Below are 22891 nucleotides of genomic sequence, written 5' to 3'. Positions count from 1 at the left end.
AACAAACCATCTCCTAACCAAGTTATTCGATTGTAACTATATCAGAAAACCTTTTCTGCGAAGTTTCTTTTTATTTCATGCCATTATATATCATTCTGAAATGCCACCAAGAGATTAGGTTTTAAAGCTTCTATCTGTGTTGATGGTGCTTCTATTTCTTAAAACCATATTTTGTCTAACTATAAATTTTCATTTAAATCTGAGAGGTAGAAGTAACAGATTTGGTTAACTGGTAGAGAGGTATGAAAGGTAATGAAATGAGCCTGGAGAGGCTACAATCTCTATTCATAGAGATGCAACAGACAGTTAATGGGGATCTGTGCAGGCATAGAAAAAGCCCGAAACTTTACACAGGCACTTATATGGAGCATATCTCCATACTGTGCGTCTCGCCTTAGGAGTGCCTTGAGCACAGAGTCTCACTGTTACATCCCATGTCTCCCATTCTGCCTTTCCGTTTGGTACCATCTCTCCTCCAAATGTAATCCTACTCCACTGATTTTTGTTAATTTCTGTAAAGTTGTGTGTCCATCTTCCACTGAGCCTGAAATCCCTAGTTTGAAACTATTTCTTCCTCAAGTCAGTGTATAGCAAAATTATTATGCATAATGTATGTATGATCGCTATTTGCACTGATGTACAAAAGAAACAATTTTAGTGCTAACTTCCTATATTACCACTGCTACAGATTTATGGCAGAAAATTATGGGACATTATAGGTGCTTCTTTTTTTAATGTAAACAAACACTTAAATTTCTACCCCAGCAGCGAATGAGATTTTAGACTTATTATTAACAGTCCTTTATGGGTAAGATGTTTAGAAAAAGTGATTTTTGCCACAATATAGCAACTTGTGTGTAGAAGTACATAGTCAGACTATTCAATTATTCCAAGTCTCATGCTGAGCTTCCTTATGAAATGCTTTTGCATATATTGGAAACTTTTTAATTACAACTGTTCTGTTCATATTGTCCCCAAAATGCTTAAAGGTTTTAATCTCCACTGTAAACTACTGAACTGACAAATTTCAGTCCAAAAAAAGGAAACAATATTTTTAGGAGTTTATAAGTGTTTGAAACCAATCACTCACTCTTGCTCTCTCTCTCTTTTTTTTTTTTTTTGGGGGGGGGGGGGAGAAGAGGTGAGGGTGCATTTATTTAGAAGTTGAATATTTTTATAATTTTTACACAATATTAATTCCTTGCCACATACACAAAACTTTATTAATAGAGTCTCACAGAAACTCCTGAAAATGTGTTTTTATTACAACCCTTCACAGAGTACTGAGAATACACCTTTTGTATCCACTTGCATGACCAGTGCTATAAGGTTTTAGAAGGATTCTAATGTCTACTTTTGGAAGTCGCTAGAAATATGTTAAATAACAGGATGAGTGTAAACCTACTTTCTGTTGACTTGATAATCCATAACTACTTCCTTGTGGCTCCCCACTCATGGGGACCCTAAACATATTATCTGTTAAAATACTAGTATTTTTACAGAAAGGACACAATCACTTATTTTCTGTGTACCCTCATGATTATTCATGTGTCGTCTGTATTCTCGCAGTTGGGTGAATTTTCTTCCACAGTGCTCACACACACGTTCCAGATTTTGCTTTGCTCTCCCTTTCTTCCCATGAGTGGCTTTCTTTACATGTCTTCTATACAAAGCTTTCTCATAGAATTCTTTGCCACACACATTACATCTAAAATGTGAAAAGAATACCTATTAGATACAGAAAACATGCTTGAAATCATTATCCCATGCCTATTTTAGGTTAAGCTTTTAAAACGCCTTTTAACTCAAATAGGGAAAGTTTAAAGGAATGCCAGTTTTATAATTAAAGATATTAGATTTTGATGCTCCAATGTAAAGAGAAATGGTTTCAGATTTTAAAATATTATTGTGCCATGAGACTACAACCACATGCTTTCTTAATCCTAGACACAAACTTCCACTCACCATTCCACATTAGCAAAACCACACAGATTAATAACCAAACATTTCTAACTTTGCACAAGATGTACTAATCCCCCTAAAGTTTCACATGCATTATTATTTGTAGCTCATATTGTTATCTTTGAGGATGCATACTATGCAGGCATACGTGGAGAATGATGGAGGTGTGAGGGCAGAGGTAAAGTACTCCAAGTAACTAAGTTTGTTGAATTACCCATTTTCCTCAGACACTTTAGGGGATACCCTACTGAATCCTCTCAATGCTATTTTCTAGTTGATATTTGAAATGGGAAGTACTGGCTACATCAAACAGTTTTATTTGTACATTATTAATGCAAAGAAAATGTTTTAACATAGTATAGCTTATATTCTCCGTACTAATAAGTTTGCTTCTGGCCATAATGACCTAGTTTGTGCTATTTGTACATTAGGGGAAAAAATGTTTTAAGAAATGCACGTATTCAACTAACATAACCATGACTCCTTCATGTACAATTATTAATTTGCCACCCACAGGAAAGGCCTCATGGACATGAACTAAAATGCTAACCATGTGCTGCATCTTTTATAAAAGCCTAAACAAGGTTTACAGATGAACAGATGGGATTCAGGATCCTGAAGTATATGCTACGGATGCCCAGTAATTCTGATGTCCCCATTTTGTTTCCTGAAAGCATTCCATGGGGAACTTTACCAGCCTTCAGTTTTCCCTGAAGATACTGAAGGGAACTGCATGTAGTTCCAGATCCATCTGTGTCAGTGATCCATCCTCTTCATTATTTACCACTCTCTCAATCTGTGTGGTTTGCAAACACCTGCTCGATGAGCATTTCCCATTTACAATTACATTTTGAGACATATCAGTTAGCACATTTAATGTGTGCCATGTTAATTTGGTATAGTTCTAGTTTCTTAATCAAAATATTGTGCAACACTATGCCAAATTCCTTACAGAAGTTTAAGTATATTACATCAATATTAGTATCTTCATAAATCAAAACTTGTAGGAATAAAGAGGTTATTTTACCTCTGTATTTGTTACTGGTGTGACCGCTGCTGGAATACTGTCTCCAGTTCTGTTGTCCACAATTCAAGAAAGATGTTGATAAATTGGAAAGGGATTGGAAGAGCCACGAGAATGATTAAAGGATTAGAAAGCATGCCTTATAGTGATAGGCTACGTTTACACTACAAGTGCTATAGCAGAACAGCTGCAGCTATGCCGCTGTAGTGCAGACACTTCTACACTGACAGTAGAGGCGTTTCCATCAATATAGTTAATACACCTCTCCAAGATGCGATAGCTAGCTTGACAGCAGGGATTAGGGTCAACCTAACTTCTGTGCTCAAGGAGCAAATTGTTTCAACCCTGAGCAACACAACTTTGTTGATCTAATTTTTAAATGTAGACCAGGCCACAGACTCAAGGAGCTTGCTCTACTTAGCTTAACAAAGTGAAGGTTAAGGGGTGACATGAACACAGTCTGCAAGTTCTTAACATGGGAGTAAATTTTTGATAACGAGCTCTTCAATCTAGAGTTGATTACCCTTACTGTTAAAAATGTATGCCTTATTTCCAGTGAGAAACTGTCTAGCTTCAGCTTCCAACCACTGGACCTTGTTCTACCTCTCTCTCACTGGAAATAAGGCATACATTTTTAACAGTGAGGGTAATCAACAATCGGAACAATTGGACAAAGGTTGTGGTGGATTTCTAAATCAGAAGTGGATTTTTTCAAGAAGACATGCTCTAGTTCAAACATGAATTGTTCTGGGTTAGTTCTATGGCCTGTGTTATGCAAGAGGTCAGACTAGATTATCACAATGGTCCCTTCTGGCCTTAGAATCTAATCCCATCAGAAAAAGATCAAGTTAGTTTGACAGGATCTATTTCCCATAAATCCATGTTGATTGGCATTATATCACTCTCCTGTAATTTTTGATTATGAAATCATCTGACCTTTTACCAAACACAGAAGATATTTATTGAACACTGCTTTTTCTGCATTATTGACAATTGTACTATTTCTGTCTAGCAGTGGACCAATACTATTGTTAGAATTCCTTTTGTTCCTCACATATTTAAAAAACTCCTTCTTATTGTCTTTAATTTTTCTGGCTATTGATTTTTCCTTGTAACTTTTTGCTTCTCTTATCAATTTTCTACAATTTCTAGTAATTAATATAACTCGGCTTTGCAGAATTTGACTTTTTTCCCCAGAATTTCAACAGATATTGATGTTTATTTTTAAGCATTATTTTAGATTTTTATCTATTTAAATGTCCAGAGTTGTGGGAAATGATTGAAGGGTGGTCAGACAATTAAAGCTTTATAACCATTAAAACACAAACTGTATATTTTGACCTGTCATGTTGACAATGTAAATATCCTTAAACTCCAACTCACACCTGTTTATACTATTAATTCTCTAGTCTATTCTATTTGTAACAAGTCTAATTCAAAAGTCTAAATCACTGAATTTTGACTCTAGTAAGATCTCAAACAGAATTCTTCTTACTTTGCCTATCTGTAAATTTTGATTACTAACAACAGAAATATTTTTGTCAGTTTGCGTGTGTACAGAGAAATCAACATTTACTGACATATACTGATAAAAATGTAATCATCCAACGAGAGAGAGAGACAACACACAAAACCAACAGAAAAAAAAGGGGAAGTTGATAGCTTCTAATTAATATTTATACTTGGAAGGATTAATTTTTTTAAAAATCAGTAAATGTCTAAGAGGGAAAGTGAAACCAGATATGTGTTACTAAATTTAATCTTTCCAAGCCCTCCCTCCCCCTCCCCCTATATTTTATATATATATACATTCATCACACAACTGAAATTTAATGGTTGTTCAGTGACACAAATGATCATGACTTGACTACGTTTGTTGTATGCAAACAGAATAAAGTCCAAGCCAGTAACACACAAACACAGTGCTTTAAAAGTACCATTTTCACAAACAATAAGTCAAATCAGCTGGGGAAAGGAATTCTGCCCAAAAAGAAACAATCCCACAACTGAGAGAGAGAGAGAGCGCACGAGAGCGTGAGCTGCTTTCAATTCCCCTCTAAGCCACACTGTTTTTTTTAAGCCAACTAAGTTCTCTCTCTGAATTCCGGGATTCTTGTTTTGGGGGCAAAAACACTTTCTCCTAGCTAATTTGACTCATAATTGTTTTCAGCTTTATGAAATTACCTCTTTTAAAGCACCAAGTGCATGTCTGTCTGTGTGTATGTATTACTGGCTTGCACTTCAGTCTGTTTGCACACAACAAATGTAATAAAGTCACGATCACTTGTATCACTCAGCAACCACTAATTTTCAGTTGTGTGATCAATACCTTTATCTGTCAAGATGAGTCTAATATAGAATTCCCCCATGTTGGAAGCAACATTTGCTGGGAAATTGTCCTTTACCAGTTTTAGAAATTCCAAGGACATTTTACTACTGGCATCCTGGGAGCTCCAGCATGTCACTCAGATTGAAGTCCCCCAAGATCACGCTGCTTTTTCCCGCCCTATATATTAAGAAGCCAGTTATCCTTTTCTCCAGTGTGATCTGGTGGTCGGTAGTAGACACCAACCAGCACCCCATCTTGTGCTTTCTCTGTTAGGACACTGATCCATAAACATTCAAGATCCTCTTCTTCAATTGAGATCGTCATATGAAGTTATTCTTTTATATCTGTTGCTGAAAGCTACATGCCTCTAACTATGGATAGCTCTTGGCAATGTCATTCAAAAGCAGATCCTCATTGGTGTAATTAGAGCTGTGGGTCGGCAACACCTTAGTGTGCTCAGCTTACAACAGTTGTGAACTGACCCTCACTCACCTGTAAGGATCTGTGACAGAATGGGACTTCACATGAGAATACCAATCTTTCTTCCAACTGTAACACTTCCCACAGAACTCACACTGGAACGGCTTCACACCAAGATGCTTGTTCATGTGCTGGCGGAGATCTCGAGCTTCATAGAAACTTTTTTCACATCTGTAACAATAAAGGTTTCAGACTCCCACATAAGAGAGGATCATAATAAGATGAAGATAACTATGGAGGGAGGATTGTTCAAAAATGAGGATCCTGGACCACGATTTCAATGGCACAAAAACACTGTACTTTATCATTTACATGTTGCCTAAAGCCCAGTATATATCGGTAATTTTAAAAGACTGGAAGACTTCATGACGTAGACAAGGTTTACAGTGTCAACCATTATATTAACAATGTAATCCTCTTCTACATTAAGGGAGATTAAAAGAAATAGCAGCTAATTTAAAGATCTGGAATGTATCTTATGGGCTTCAGGCATATTTTCCCTTTATCTGTTATAGAAAGCTGATTTCCTTTGATTGCTCGGTTATAGGGAAAAAAGGTTTGTATAACTCCTATCCAGTACCCAAAAAACAAGAGAGAGTTATGGAGAGTTAGGACATCACAAGTTACAGAACACAAAGTGTTGTTCTCTAAGCTAGAAAAGCCATGCTTATGAAGGAACTGGCATCTCTTTTTTTGGAACCATGGAGGATTGACTAGGAAAGCAGACATTAAATTGCTTTACTGTTCAGATTGCTCAAGCACATTCATCACAACTGCTAGCTCTGCTTCTCAAAGACACTCCCCCTGCCAATCCCTCAACCCAAATTTTCCTAATGCCTCCCCTCATCCATGCCACCCCATAACAGCTCCATGGGAGGCCACGGTTCACCAGCTCCTCTTTAGCACACCACAGGAATATGCATGATCAAGAAGGTGCTTCTTCTCTAGTGGACCAATAAACTCTGCTTCTCAGGCATCTTGTTTGAAAGCCTCCTCCTCTCCCTGACATAATGCCCCATTATCCAAGTCACTTAACAACAGGGATTATATAGAAAAGAGATCAGAAGGGTAGCCGTGTTTGCCGCTTTTACAGATCCGGACTAAGAGTCCTGTGGCACCTTATAGACTAACAGACGTATTAGATCACAAGCTTTCATGGGTGAATACCCACTTCATCACATGCATCCAACCAAGTGGGTATTCACCCACGAAAGCTTATGCTCCAGTATGTCTGTTAGTCTATAAGGTGCCACAAGACTCTTTGCTGCTTTTATAGAAAAAAAGAGAGAAGCTCTTAGACAAAGTTGTCAGAGAAGACGACCTTCTTCATCTGACAAACCACCTAGGGTGTGCCAGAGAGGATCCCCAGGTGTGTAAAGGTTTGCCTAAGACAAACCCCAAACAACCGTATCTAAATAGAATCTGGGGTGAGGACAAGCATGATCAAGGTTAATATTAATCAAGACTTTCATCTCCAATATATAGAATCATAGGACTGGAAGGGACCTCGTGGCAGGATGAAATATTATCTAGACGACCCCTGGCAGGCATTTGTCTAACCTGCTCTTAAAAATCTCCAATAATGGAGATTCCACAATGTCCCTAGACAATTTACTCCAGTGCTTAACCACTATGAGAGTTAGGAAGTTTTTCCTGATGTCCAACCTAAGCTACCCTTGCTACAATTTTAGCTCATTGCTTCTTGTCCTATCCTCAGATGTTACAAAATTTTTTTTCTCTCTCTTCCTTGTAATTTTTATGTCAGTGGTCTCCAAACTGTGAGGGGCACTCCACTAGGGGGGCGCAGCAGGGCCCGAGCCAGCCCCAGCGCAGAGCAGGGAAGGAGCGCCACCCAGCCCTGCTCTCCCCTCACCTCTGCTCCAGCCCTGCCCCCAGTTTGGGTCCCAACCGCATGCTCCTGGCCCCCAGCTGCCGGCCGTGGGCCCCCGGCTCCCAGAAATGGACACAATACTCCAGTGAGGCTGTATCAGTGCAGAGTAAAGCGGAAGAATTACTTCTTGTGGCTTGCTTACAATGCTCCTGTTACTACATCCCAGAATGATGTTTGCTTTTTTTGCAACATCAACCATGCAACATCAACTCATATTTAGCTTGTGATCTATTATGACCCCAGACACCTTTTTGCAGTACTCCTTCCTAGACAGTCAATTCCCATTTTGCATGTGTGCAAATTGACTATTCCTTCCTTAGAGGAGTACTTTGCATTTGTCCTTATATGAACTTCACAAGTGCATTTTCCACCCCAGTGCTTAACATATTTTATTCTAAATAATTCCATGTGACCAACTGCAGCATGAGAGACAACTAAAACTATCTTTAATAATCCAGGGACTTAAAGGTCAATTTATACTCACTGAGTACACTGATAGCCACGAATTTCAGGCTTTGGCTGGTGTTTCTTTATGTGCTTACTAAGTCCTGAGGCTCTATGAAAAGACTTCCCACAAATGGAGCAAAGATACTTGGATTCTCCTGTAAACAGAACAACAACAACAAAAAAGTACTTTAAAAGGCTAAGTCTCCTATCTGAGCCCCAACTCTCTGCAGTGCTTTAAAGGGAGTATATAACTTTTACAGAATTCATCTGAAGTACTCAGAGCTTTATTACTACAGGAAGAGGAAAGTTTAATTATATACACTTGGAATCTAGTTGGGATTTTCAAGAATATTCTTTACATGCTGGTATAATCTTGGATAATATTGCTGTACATATTTGAAGAAGAAGCTGAGTCACAACTTTAAACTACTGTATCATAAGATACTTAAAATGGTTCAGACAAAAATCTCTATAACCTTTAATTATAATTTGTTCTTAACTCTGAACAATCTTAAAAAAACAAAAAACAAACAATTTACTGCTGAAGAAATAGATTGCAAACAGTCAGAGCACAGCATCTGCAGCAACTTTAGTAATAGTTCAGCATACATGAATGGGGGGCACAGGAAGAGAAATCAGACCTTGGATCTATGGGAGGCTACCTTAACAGGAAATTCCCAGATCCTATCAGGCTGTTCTTGAATACTAGACTGCCAAAAGGATATTTGTAAGAAGGTATGTAGAAACCCTTCTATTTTCTGGAACCTACAACTGCATTGTAAAGGAAAACAATCTTTTGTACCCAATTCTTAATACATCACACTCCAGGAAATAAAAATGCACAGGACTTCAAGATATTAAGCTACCTTAAAATACCTGAAGTTCACACTAAACTATTATACTGTCATATCTCACATTCTCTTTTCACCCTCAAGCTTTCCTATCAGTTCCTTATATCTGTGAACTCATTAATTTCACAAGTTCTTATACAAGTCCTCTATTCCTTAGTTAAGGGGATGGCTATTGCAACGTGGTGGCTCCTCGTGGAGTGAAGCTGGAGAGAACATTTAAATTGGGGCAAAAGCCTCAGAACTCCAGTGGAATGAAGATGGCTTTTTTGACAAGGCATGAAACTCTCAGATCATAAGCATAAAGTCACATGCAGACAAACACTGCCAGAACATTGGGGAAACTAGTGTAAATCACAATGAGTAAAGAGTGAAGTGCTAGAAAATAATTTACACTTCAATTATCTACAGAAGTCAACAGAGTTAATGGATTAACTTTTATGTTCCCCGAAGTATTTATCAACATACCATGGTTCTCATTACTCCCACTCTTGCCCACTGTTTACCTGTGTGAATGCTCATATGTTCCTGAAGACTCCGTTTTGTGACAAAAGACTTTTCACACAAGTCACATTTGAACTGCTTCTGTGTCTCATGGAGAGCCAGATGCATTTTTAATCCATGCTTGTAGGTAAATGCCTTTCCACAGACCTATGAAGAAAAAACTCAGTTGGATAAAGTATACAAGATCACATAAATCTTAAAATTTACAAGTCTTTGAGACAAAGACAGTATTGCATCTCATCATAAATTTTTCAGAGCATAAATGTTACCTTCTCTTCAAATATAATGTAAAAAAAGTATGCTACTTGGGAAACCTAGCTGATCATGCTTGTGGCTTTGTGTCAGCAGGAAACCACTGTACAAACTGCAAAAAAAATTTCTGTCCTTAACATTGTGGTTATTTTGCCTTATTTCTTGTTGCAGAGGTAGCCATAGGCATATTTGGGCAAAGGCCACTTTCCCAGATAATTATGGAACGTTGAGGTAGTTGTCATTCAAACCACCATCACACCATATGAAATGTTTGTAACATGATATGCTGTTCCACCTAAGCAGTCAGGATGGGTTAGCATATCAAACGGAGAACAAAGGAAAACCCAAGACTAGTACTAGTAAATCACTGGATGGGCGCTCCTATTTGAATCAACACAGAACCAACTTCCAAGCCAGGGGTTGCATGGCATTGTGCTGCTGGAGATGTCATCTTTGGATACATCATAAAAACAGAGATCCTGACCATTTGTAATGAAAAATCCCAAGACATTGTCTTGGGAGAAGGGGCATTAACTCTAGTGTTCTAGTTGGGAAATTACATTCCCTCTAATTCCTCTTCAATCTCAAATTATATTTAAATCAAAGTTCTTACATTACTTATTTTTCACACAAGCACTGTGAAGTGATTAAGATTAACCTAGGTTGTAAGGTGCAGTGTAGTTACTCGTGAATCAAGAAGTCATTTCAAATTTCTAAGACATCAGGAAAGGATGTATTTTCTTTACCTTGCATGCATGTGGCTTTACACCTGTATGTTTGAGCATATGTATTCTGAGAGCGTAGAGCTTGGGTAGAGTTCTTCCACATATATCACATATAAACTCCCGCTTAGTTCTGCCTTTCACTACTGACGCTCCCGTCTCTTCTATACTAGCTGTTGCAGTGCTCACTTCATTTTTTCGGGTATGTCGAACAAGGTGGGCACGCAGAGAGGCACCATACTGGAACTCTTTTTTACATAGCTAGGAAAGAAAATACATGGAGCTATAATGTGCATTATTTTCTTAAATTATTTCAAAACTGTTGAATTATCTTATTTTAAGAAACCCTTGAATAAAAGTTTCACATTTGTAAATAAAACATAAAATCACAGTAATATGATTAGCTACTCTATAAATCCAGCTATTAAAACTATAAATATGCATTACATCTCAACTTACTTTCAGGTAAGGTTCTTAATTTATTAGTTGTAAATATTAAAATAGTGCAGAGGCAACTACTGGCAGAAGCAGCTTTGCATTGGACCAGTTCCCAATAACATTCACTTCCAGACTTTTCTAAATCCATAAGACAAAAATAAATGTATGTGCTAATAGCAACATTAAGAGCAATTACCAACTCAGAGGAATTTTTGAAAAATTTACAAAGACAAACTTACCGGGCATTTATAATCTTTAGTTCTTTCATGTTTCAGTGTATGCATTATAAGCGAATAACGCCTCTGAAAAACCATCCCACATTCAGTGCATTTGATCTGAGCTTCCACTTCACTGTTCTCTGTGATATCTCTTTTGGGCTGCTTCATCTTCTTCCCTCTTTGCACTAACTTCATGGCAACCTAATTGGAAAACAATGATAGTTTCTAATAAAAAGTACTATGTTCTTTCAGTCTCACGCTTGCTTTTAAGCATCAACCTTCATTACTTTTAATATTACTATATAAGAGCTAGATATTATTACATTGGCAGTAACTACTTTAGTGTTAACAAATTGCTCTAAGTTTCTAGTACCTGTTTAAAAGCAAACTGAACCCACAATGATACTGCAGACCGTATGTTAAGAACAATGTTTTACCATAAACTGGATGCCACCTTAGTAAAATCTAGATAGAAGGTTCAATATCTGAGTTTTCAGTGCATATGCCTGCTTTGAAAAAGTGATTATTACAAATCAGAAATCTTTTGTTTTAGGAAAACCAAGTGACAGAGAACACAGCTTCCTCCACTTCAACTCCTCTGTTTCAGATGGAGTCAGCAAAATTATGTTCTTCACTCAAGTTCCCTTTTCAGTGTTTTTGCTTGCTTTTCTAAAATAAAATAGCCAGCTAAACCAGCTGGGCTAGTTTATTTTTACCAATCACTTAAAGAAAAGCTCTGTTTGAGAGATAGTAAGAAATACAAGACAGCTCCTGAAATTATTCTTACTCTCATTCTCCCAGTAGTAGTAAAGTCTAGGTAGGTATCACAAGTAAACTAGCTGAGAGACTGTCTCAGGACAGACTGTGCTCCGGTTTCTTTTCCTGAACTCTTTGCTGTCTGTGCAAATCCACATCTCTACCTAAATATGGGGCACATTCCATGGCTGAGAACATCAATCCTCCCAGTTCAATTTCAGCCTGAAGCAGATTAGCAGTTATCTCAATGGTGGAAACCCCTTTATGTCCATGTCTATATTTTAGGAGTCAGCCCAATGCAGCTACACTTAATACTAGCTACCAATTGCTAAACAGGGGCTATTACATTCTGTAGACAAGTCTCTGGAATGAAACTCCAGCACAGGCTGTGTTTTAAGAGAAAGTGTGATTCAAGTCTATGTATTGCCTTTGGCTTTTGAGAAGGAGAACAGCAGTGTGACAAAGGCAGACCCGCTAAGTTTTTCAGCTGGTTAGTTTTTGGGTGAGGACAGATTGCTTGATTCACAAATAGTTATATGAAATATATGTTTAATACTTAATAAGAATGCCTAGTATAATAGAACAGGCACTTAAAAAAAATCAAATGCATAATCTGCTAGACCATAGTGTATGGGTGAACTGTCAGAGGGTCAGAATGCATTAAAAATATGGCAAGGCAATATGCTGATAATCTCCAGACAGCAAAGAGACATGTGGAATAGAAGAAGTTGAGTCTATGCCTGCTATGTGATGGTTCACAGGTCAGTAGGTCAGGTGTACAAAGATAGTCTGTAGTCCATGAGAAATGTATTTGGAGTAGTGAGGATAGAGGAAACTGGAGCAAGGTGGGTGGAGAAACTAGGACTGTCAATGAATCGCAGTTAACTCACGCGATTAACAAAAAAATTAATTGCAATTAATCAGTTTTAATTGCATTGTTAAACAATAGACTATTAAGTGAAATTTATTAAATATTTTGGAGTTTTTCTACATTTTCAAATATATTGATTTTAATTACAACACAGAATAAAAAGTGTACTGTGCTCACTTTATTTTTATTACAAATATTTGCACCGTAAAAATGAAATGGTATTTTTCAATTCACTGCACTACAGTACCTGTATGAGATCTCTTTATCATGAAAGTGGAACTTACAAATGTAGATTTTTGTGTTACATAACTTAAAAATAATGTAAAACTTTAGAGCCTACAAGTCTGCTCAGTCCTACTTCTTGTTCAGCCAATTACTAAGACAAACAAGTTTGTTTATATTTATGGGAGATAATGCTGCCCATTTCTTATTTACAATGTCACCTGAAAGTGAGAATAGGTGTTCGCATTGTGCTCTTCTAGCCGGCATTGCAAGGTATGCTAAACATTCGTATGTCCCTTCATGCTTTGGCCACCATTCCAGAGGAAGCTTCCCATGCCGATGACAGTTATTTAAAAATGTGTTAATTAAATTTGGGTCCTGAACTCCTTGGGGAAGAATTGTGTCTCCTGTTCTGTTTTACCCTCATTCTGCCATATATTTCATGCTATAGCAGTCTCAGATGATGACCCCGCACATGTTGTTCATTTTAAGAACACTTTTGCTGCAGATTTGCCAAAATGCAGATTTCCTCTGCTGTCAGTAAATATCTGCGAAACCCACTAGCAAAGTATAGCTGCTGCACAAGAAGGATAACAACCTCCTACTGCTACCACCACAGTTATTCTACTAGCTCAAGTGGCAGAGGACTGGGCTGTGGATCTTAAGGTTTCAATCCTATTGATGACTCATGTGGGGGTGGACTATGGTTCCATCTGATGAATTTTTTTTTCCAGTTTGCTCTTCTTAAACACTTAGGCACTCAAATACAAAGAAGTCTATATTAAAAGTATATTTAAAAAACTGCAAATTAAAACACTTGAGTTAGGAAATACCAGAATTAAGGTTGCACATACAATCTTAATTTGGCCCCCTTGTGCATATGCATCTTTGATAGTCTTTAATTAAATTACATGATCACATACTACTTTTTCCCCAAGACCCTTGTCTCATTCAGTGCACAGGACAGACTGCTCAGAAAAAGAATCAGAGCTGTGTAGTGAACGAAACTGTTGTCTGTATGACTCCCCATTTGTTACAGAATTTGGAAGGGCTGAATCATGAATGTGGCATGGGACTGAAGGAAGAGAGGATGGTCTTATGATTAAGGCAACTGAATGTTGCCTAGGAAAATTGGAATCTATCCCTGCTTCTACCAGTTTCTATGTGATGCTAGGTAAGTCACTTAAACCAAACGTGTCAGGTTTTCACTGTCCCATATTCTGGGTGTTGAACTTGACACAAATGGGGCCAGATTTTCAAAAGAGCTTAGCATTCACAGTTGCAAGTGAAATAAATGGGAACTATGCTTGAAAATTGAAAAGTCTTAAAAAAAAAAAAATTAAAAAAAAAAATCAGTCCCCAAGTGTCTCAAGGCATTCAAAATTATGGGACACTTTTGACTGAGTAGGCTTTAACCTCCATGTCTTAGTTCCCCAACTGTTATATGGGAATAATACCACCACTTCACTTCAGAGATGTTGTTAAGATAAATTCATTAGTGTTTGTGAAGCACTTAGATACTACAGTGAGAGCTTCTATAGAAAAGCCCCAAGGGAAATTAATAATTCTGTATCCAATGCAGCATTTAGATGGTGCATGGTAAATAAGATCTTGGGATGCAAATTTTATTAAAAGAAATATTGAATTTAGTAAAAGCCGTCCATCCTGTGCTCTTTAAGAGAGGCAGTGGGTCCTGTGGAAAAAAAATGCATGTGACTATGTAATTGAAGACTGTATCATAATACATATACACACAAAAGGGTTGAATTAAGGTTGCCCATACAACCTTAATTTTGTCATTTCCTAATATGAGCGCTCAACTTTGCAACCTTAGAAGTTCTTCACTCAATTTCTTATGTAATCTATAAGTAGAATTGTCCCAATCTGCAAGCTTAATAGCAAGGCTGGCAATGCTCTGATTTAGGGCCACATTTAAGAACTATACAGTGATGCGACTAACAGTCTCAGACCTTTTCTCTCCTAAAATATACTTTATTTTCAAGCCTCCAAAATTTGGAGACTCATTGGTAAAATGGTCAGATGCATTTAAATAGCTGGCTTTCCCCACCCACATATACACACACCCCATCTAAAAATCTCTGTTTAAGGGAGCGCACACACCTGCAATTATGGCATAAAAAGGCACCAAAAATTACTCAAAATGAGCTGAATATTTTGAGCATATAAGATATATACTTCTATGTGCTGGAGCAACAGTAAATCTAAGACAGGGGTTCTCACAAGAAATTTTTTGGTGGCATCAGAATGTGGCCACCAACTCTTGCTGGTGGCCGCTCTGACAATTTTTCCTAAAATATTTAATTAACTTTAGGAAAAACAAATAAATATGCACATATCCATGTCCAAATCATTGTAATTTATTTATGTAGGGTTTTTTTTCCAGACTCAATAATAAAAATAATATACAATTGTCTCTATTCTTTACTGGACCTAAACAGAATAGAAATAAAATAAAGTGCTTTGAATGTTTTTCTCTTTTTTGTTGTTGTTTCTTCTGTTTTTAGACTTGCTAGCTAGTAAGTCTGCTCCTGTGAAAACTGATATTTGTAGGTTTGTTAATATCGCTTTTCACAGCAGACTTACTCAGCCCTGGCAAGCAGGGGGAAAAATTAAGCTCTGAATGGAGGTGTGTGTAGGGAGGCAGCAGGGGGCCCTGGGCGATAGGGGGTGGAGGGCGAGCCTGGGGCTAGAGCCTGAAGCCCGGCAGCTGGAACCCGAAGCCCCATGGCCAGAGCCTGCCGCCCAAAGCCCCAGGGCTAAAGCCAGAAGCCCAAGCCCCATTGCCTCTGGGAAAGGAGGGAAAAACTCACACTGGCTGCCTGCTCCTCTAGTGTTTGTGGCTCCAGAGGGGGGCAGGGCCCAACCCCTACTGGTGGCCCCAGGGAAGGGGTGAATGCTTTGCCCCCCTCCTCCCCAGTCACTGCCCACGAGGTTGTGGCGGCAAGAAAAACCCTTGGTGGCCGCATTTGTGAAACGCCGACTAAGATCACCAGACTGCAAGAAATTTGGATATTGGTTGTTTTCACACAAATATCTGTCACATGTATTAGCAATTATTTTTATTCACACTAATGTTGTATTAACACTAAATAATATTTATCTGTCCAAGGTGTTGCTTAGAAGTTAAATGAAAGTGGTCTTTTTACACTATTTTGGGAAAAAAAAAAAAAAGAAGATTTTCTTCCACTGAAAACTAGAGTATGGTTCTAAGAAAAAAAGATATTTCTCATACCTGCTGTATTGCTGATTTGGGGTTTGTCTTCCTATTCTGCAGCTTTTTCTCAATTCCCCTGTGCAATCTGATATATCCACCCTCACTAACAGAACGCTGACGAAGTTTGCTTTTATAAGTATCATCTTGGCTGCAGACGATGCTCTCAGGTTGTGACACTGGAGTGCCCTCCGAATTACATGGCCTGCCACGTTTTTGCTTAAGTGCTTCTAAAGACTCTTCGGAAGTGATTTCTGCATTTGCTGTGCTGCTCTCATTTTGATCGGCCTCAACTTCTGTCGCAGTGCATGTTTCCATCTCCTCTGCCACCGGAGGCTCAGACTGCATGACAGAAACAATGTTATTTGCAATGCTCTGTACCATTTCTATTTTTATTTCATTTCCAGTTGTTTCAGTATAAACAGATTGTACTGTAGGCTCAGTTATATCCTCTGTAGGCTCTGAAGTCTGAGGGTCAGACTGCAGTGCTATTGCCTCCTCTTGTCCAGTACTGGGAGATGCTCCATTCATAGTTGCTACTACTTCACTGTTTACCACTTCCGTAGGTAAAGGCTGTTCAGTACTATCCACAGGCTGTGTTTCAACTGCATTCTGCTCCGGTAAACTCTGTGTAGACTCTACAGTGTGAATATTTCCCTTTTGGTACACTGTGATTTGTTTATCTTCCATCTGTTTGTGCACATTTTCACAGATTTCCAAGACCTCTGACATGAAGAGATGCCGGGCTAGCATGGCAACTTCTGCCATGCTACAGAAGTCAAAAGTTAACACTGAGGTATAAGCAAATTCCAGTAAAGGAAGGAAACTTGTCTTGCAAAAACCTGTATGGAGTAATACAAGAAGTGAGATTATAGAAAACAAATAGAGATCACCAAATTGTTCAAGCTAATCCGTAATGGACACCCCTTAATTTGGATGGGTCTCTGCTTTAGAGTAATGTCTATCAGCTAGCTGATGCAGCAGCTGCATATGGTTTCAATTAGTATCTCACTCATAGCAGAAGTGTTCTCCCAGCATGGAAGCCTGCAGATTCAAACACACTAGGATCACAATATTAAAATACAACTGAGGCAGTTCTCAACGAAGTTTTTTCTAAACTGCTTCTAAATAAAGTTTGGTACTGCTACCCTTTCTGAAATAGAAATCCTGGCCCTAAATTAATTGGTATCTTCTTGCTTTTCTTGCATGAAGGAAAAAGTGTAGGAGGAGTAAGATTAAAACTGATGTAGTAGAGGATTGAAGAAAGAGGAGAGAAAAGAGAGAGAAAGCGATAGGGGTTCAAGAGACTTATAGTGACTAACTTATTTTAAAATGTATATTTTTCCAACCACAATTATGAGAACCACTGTAACTTACCTTTGGGCAGCTTCTGGACTATCATGCTAAAAGTCAATTTGTTCATCCATCTAAACTACAGAAGGATAGGAATTGGAGAGGAAACAAGAAGAAAGGCCAGTACTAGTAGACCAACATACCAAGCATTCACCCATGTGCTATATACAATAACTTCTGTCAGGAAAACACAGTTTTTGAAGCTTTATTAATATTCTCCTGGCTTCAAGAGACTTGAAGGGTCAAATTTTCTGCTGCCTATAGTTGTATAACATGGCCACTTGACCAAAAGCATTTGCTCAGGCAAAAGAACTCTTCCAGAAGATAATAAACATTCCTTTATGTATTCAAGCATTTGCCTGCTTTTAAAGGCAATAAACCAATATGAAGAATGAACACAACTAAGCAGATTAAAAAATAGTTATTCAAAGCCTACACAAGAATTACTGGCTGATATTCTATGGCCTGTGTTATGCATAACGTCAGACTATATGATCACAACGGTTTCTTCTATCATAAAATCCAAAAAACCCACATCATTTCTAAATCAAGAAGTGAGCTCAAATGCTCAGTCTTCTTACATATTCAGAAGCTACTACACCATATTCACTAAGCCATACTTAACATTTTCTGCTTAAAATCTTTTGAAGTTAGAGCCTATTTACCTGAAAGATCCACTACTGCTTCATGACTGGACACAGCTCCCTTTTCGATGAAAAGCTCCCGGAAGTACTCACTATTGGCTGCCAAGACAGATTTGTGTGCTTTGTACTCTTCTCCTTCAATCAACAGAGTAACATCACAGAACTGATTGGAAAGCCTCTGTTGGTTCAGTTGGTTTAAAACTGACAGAGAATGTTTTGAAGAAGACTGCTTCACAAGGCCTTTACTATCAACCTGCCATAAACAAATCCATTACAAAGAGTTGCTTTATATTTATCTTTTTAAGCATTCATACTGAGCACTAGACATTTCTTCTTATCTGAAAAAAAGACAGGGTGGATAAAAATGAATTATTTAAAAAAAAAAACAAAAAAATTGATTTTTTTAAATTTCAATCAGATTTTGTTGATAAAATGCTTTTTGAGGAAAAAACTTATCTAAAGATAGTTTTAATTAAGATACATTATAGCTCAAATATATCTCATCATAGAACAGGGATTATAAATTCTAATTGTATAGTATGAGACAATATATTCGTGTAATGTTTAAGAAAAGTTTTGTAAATGAATTCCAATAGTTCATGGATTAGGGACCCAATCTTATGGGGTTCCACAGGCTTCTGTATAGATTATTTAGATTAATCTTTCCATCTACCCAATGGGACTCAGTCTAGAAGATACCATCAGAGATGCTTAGTTTTGCAGTTCTCAAACTGTGGATTTGTGCCTCCAGAGATAACATGCTTGTTAACAGCAAAAATGTTTTTACATACATACATGAATAAATAGAAGTGAGAAATAACAGACCTCAACTCTATTGTCCCTCTGCAAATTTGTGTGCACAGAGTCGATCCCTTACCTCTCTCTAAAAGCGCAAAGTTTCAAAAAGTTCAATGAATAGAAGATTGTTGGGGGCTAAACAGACATGGACAAGTGGAAGAAGTCTGGAGATAAATGTGAGACGTGAAGGACATATGCTTGTTTTGTTAAAATATTATGTGTTTGCTGTTGAAGAAAAAAAATCCAGAATACTTAACGTTGTTGTGTTAGTTAAATAAAACAATTTAAATGTCTTTCTGGTGACATTCTCCTCCTAATACAGCGTGGCAAGAAAATCCTCCGAATATTTATGATTAACTTGTTGAATTGGAGATAGTTCACCATCCAATGACTTCATAAATACAATATCTGCTTCAATTACCTTTGGTAAATGAAATAACCAAACAATAATTCATTTTCTGATATAGCTGTAAAAGCAATCTGAAAAGTTTTCAAAATAAATCACTGTTTAAAAATGTATAGTGTGTACCTTCTAAAAATGAAACCTACATCTATCTCTGAGTTGTGAAGATTATGTATTAAGGTTATAACAACCAAAAAGAATGCACTTTTACGTAGAAAACCATGATTAAGTCGAGTCCACCCTGAAAAAAAGATCAGCTCATCTGAAAAAAGCAAGACTTTTAATTAATTGTTTCAATTTGCTAACACTGTCCCTTTTAGACATTTATTTAAAGTTATACTCGCACAATGTGAAAACAGACAAAACGATAGAAACAAAGAAAAATATACAGAAATCAAAAACCTGTGGAACTTTTTTTTTTTTTTAAATTCCTACACACACAATCATTTGTGAAACAAAAATGAAGAGTAGGGCGACAGAAAAACAGATATTTGGACACTCAGTTTCTAAACATTGCAATATGCTCTATTTTACTTGAACATTCAGTGAAATTTAGTATCAGATCATATTGCACTAGTAAGAGCTATGATAAATAATAATTTGATTAAGAGGGTTAAATTAACATCTTATAATTTTACAAGTAGATAAAATGCTACTTACAAATACAAGCTCATGTTTTGCTATTGGTTTCTTTTTCACAGGTTTTGGTGATGCAGCTGGGACTGATGCAGTGTTACTTAATTCATCATCTGTTTCATTACTGTCTTCATGAGATCTTGTGTCCAGTCCTAGTTCCTCCAGCATTTCAGAAGGATCTGACAGGGATCTAGAACGATCTAGCTTTTCCTGGCACTTACTACATTCTTTAATGTAATCTTTAACTTGCTTAAGAATACCTAAGGAAAAGTATTAATGAAAGCTTCATTAGTTAGTCATCTTTTTACGCTACACACGTGAGAAAGGGCAATCTGTCGTTTTACTGATGTATTACATCCATACTATTGTGTATTTATTGGGAAAAACAGGTCCAATTGTTTTTCTACACTTTCATTCTCTGGCTCCCGTTAGTCTATGTTTTCCCTTTCTAACTGAATATACATGACTACCATTATTGTATCCCAGCTGTTATCAGGAAATGGAGATGTACAACACCCTCCAGGATTGCCTGCATTATTTATAACTTATAAACATACCTCATCACCAGTACTGAATCCCCTCTTTTCACACAGCCAAATTCCATTTAACCAGGAAGATGAATCAATCACCAAGTCATTATTAAACCATTATCTCCACCAACGCTCCATTCTGTTGCCACACTACCAGGCTAGCTCAACCCAGTTTGTAAAGCCAGAAATAGCCCAAAAATTTAAAAAAAAAAAAAAAAAAAAATCTTTGTAATGAATAAGTCATTTAAAGGGAAAATATCTAGAGCTGGCCTAAAAATGGAAAGAGGTGGGGATGGGAATTCTTGAAAATGTTGTCAGTTTTTTTGGTTGCCATTTTACATCAAAACTGAATTTGCAAAATTTCAGCCAACTCTAATAAAATATCACAAACCATATGGAAAGAAGTTTACTCCCTACTTCACATAGTTTTCATTGGGACAAGAACAGTCTTAGACACTTCTTCAGAACCCTAGCTTTTGTTGCATTTATGTCAGATTAATTTAAAGAAAGTCTGCCCATTGGTTAGAACAGCACAAAAGCATTGAAAGATTCCTGAATTATACTTTCACCTGTCTGCAACTCACTGTTCCTCATACATCCCAATGATAAAATACCACATTAGACAGTTCACAAGTATGCAGATGCCTGACAGACATGTATGTTGCTGATGTCAAAGTTAAGGTTTTATTACAGTGTGAGGGTAAAGAATATAGCATCTGAATTGTATAACTGTCAAAATGTTGAAGGTATATGGAGATGGTCAGTGAAATGATTAATGTGATGTATGAGGTTCAAGGTATGTTAAAAGAGGATAACTGTGTAAGTGGCCATTTTCATTGCTTTTAAGGGCTTGAGTGACTGGATGTTCTTTCCATTTAATCAACTGATTATTAACAGTTCGTTCATGGTGGAAGTACTGAAGATTATTAGACTTATTAGGTCAAACATCATTCCAGAAGGACTTGTGCATGACTGCTTCTTCCAATCTTACATTTATGTATCATTTAATTCCAAAGGAACCTAGCTTTACAACCTATGACACTGATCCTGCAACTGGCACTATGCATGTGGACCCATGTCCACATGGATACTTGTTGAAATTAATGAGGCTCCATGTGAGTTTAGGGCATCTGGGTGTAAACTATTCCCAATACTTCAACACCTGCAGCTGAGATGAGGCACCTGAATTAAGAGTACTTAGATTTAAATGTCTTAGGGCAGCTCCCAAGGCATTCTCATTACTTAAATACATCGCTCAAGGCTCTGAAAAATATTGTGCCCTGTGCAACATAGTTAGGCTGACTTAGCCCCCAACTCTAGATGCAGCTAGGTTGACAGATGGACTCTTCTGTCAACCTAGCGACTGTCTTTAGAGGGGGTGGATCTACTGTGCAGTTGTACCACTGTAGCACTCGTAGTGTAAACATACTCACAGTCTTCAATTCAAATTAATTTCTCCCGCTAGTGCAAAAAGAGAACCTGTGCCTGCTGACTTCAGAAGATCATGATGCAAAACCCAACTGTTTATGACAGGCCCAAAACTTGGGTAACTCAGAGTTAAGGTTGATGGGCAATCCTTCATACCCTTCCAGAATGTCAAATGTATGTATACTTAAGCCTGTGAACCAGGAAATACAGATTTCAGGCACATCCCAGCCCTGCCCCTCCCGAGCTAGTGATAGTCACTGAAAATTAACTGTAAGAATGCTTCATCCAAAGCTGTCCCATAATAAACAGATACGAGGAATGACTAAGCATTATTATTTCTATGGTAGTACTACCTAGGCATGGACCAAAATCCACCGTGCTAGTCACTGTACAAAAACAGAAAAATAGATGGACCAAGAGTTAACGGTGACCAGATATTCAACAAAATTAATATTAATAACAAGGGACGTAAGCCAAAATCGGGAAAGAACAGGTTAAAAACTATTTAGAGAAGTTGGATATATTTAAGCCAGAAGGGCTAGATGAAATTCATCCCAGAGTACTTAAGGAAGTAGTTGAAGCAATCTCGGAAATGTTAGCAATTATCTTCAAGAACTCATGGAGGATGGGTGAGGTCCCAAAGGCAAACCTAATATCCATCTTTAAAAGGGGGAACAAAGAGGACCTGCGGAATTATAGATGAGCCAGCCTAACTTTCATACCTGGAAAGATACTGGAACAAGTTATCAAACCACCATGTTATAAGCATCTAGACGACAATAGGGTTATAAGGAAGAGCCAACATGGATTTGTCAAGAACAAATCAAGCCAACCAAACTAATTTCTTTCTAGGTCTTTCCTCCCTGGCCTATTGAAAGGGGGTGAGGGGTCAAGAGAAGGGGA

The 22891-nt window shown here is 37.5% G+C and overlaps 1 protein-coding gene across 2 annotated transcripts in view; it reads right to left on the bottom strand.

The window, feature by feature from the left end:
• ZBTB11 (zinc finger and BTB domain containing 11) overlaps positions 1-22891 on the bottom strand; it is a 30562-nt gene that overhangs the window by 4720 nt on the left and 2951 nt on the right. Inside the window, exons 2-11 of one of the 2 annotated variants that reach the window (XM_073306814.1) lie at positions 20055-20290; positions 18215-18446; positions 16218-17038; positions 11137-11316; positions 10484-10720; positions 9488-9632; positions 8171-8288; positions 5808-5966; positions 2990-3038; positions 1619-1708 (exon numbers count right to left, since the gene is read on the bottom strand). In XM_073306814.1, coding sequence (XP_073162915.1) covers positions 1703-1708; positions 2990-3038; positions 5808-5966; positions 8171-8288; positions 9488-9632; positions 10484-10720; positions 11137-11316; positions 16218-17038; positions 18215-18446; positions 20055-20290 — 2183 coding nt within the window. In that variant the 3' untranslated portion in view covers positions 1619-1702. Of the gene's footprint in view, positions 1-1532; positions 1709-2989; positions 3039-5807; positions 5967-8170; positions 8289-9487; positions 9633-10483; positions 10721-11136; positions 11317-16217; positions 17039-18214; positions 18447-20054; positions 20291-22891 lie in introns of those variants that run through there. The other variant, XM_073306806.2, reaches the window with a different exon arrangement.

This window comes from Lepidochelys kempii, chromosome 1 (assembly GCF_965140285.1).
Source record: "Lepidochelys kempii isolate rLepKem1 chromosome 1, rLepKem1.hap1, whole genome shotgun sequence".
Classification (NCBI taxonomy): Eukaryota; Metazoa; Chordata; order Testudines; family Cheloniidae; genus Lepidochelys; species Lepidochelys kempii.
Note: the sequence above shows the minus strand (reverse complement) of the source record. Positions and strands in the feature narration are given on the sequence as shown.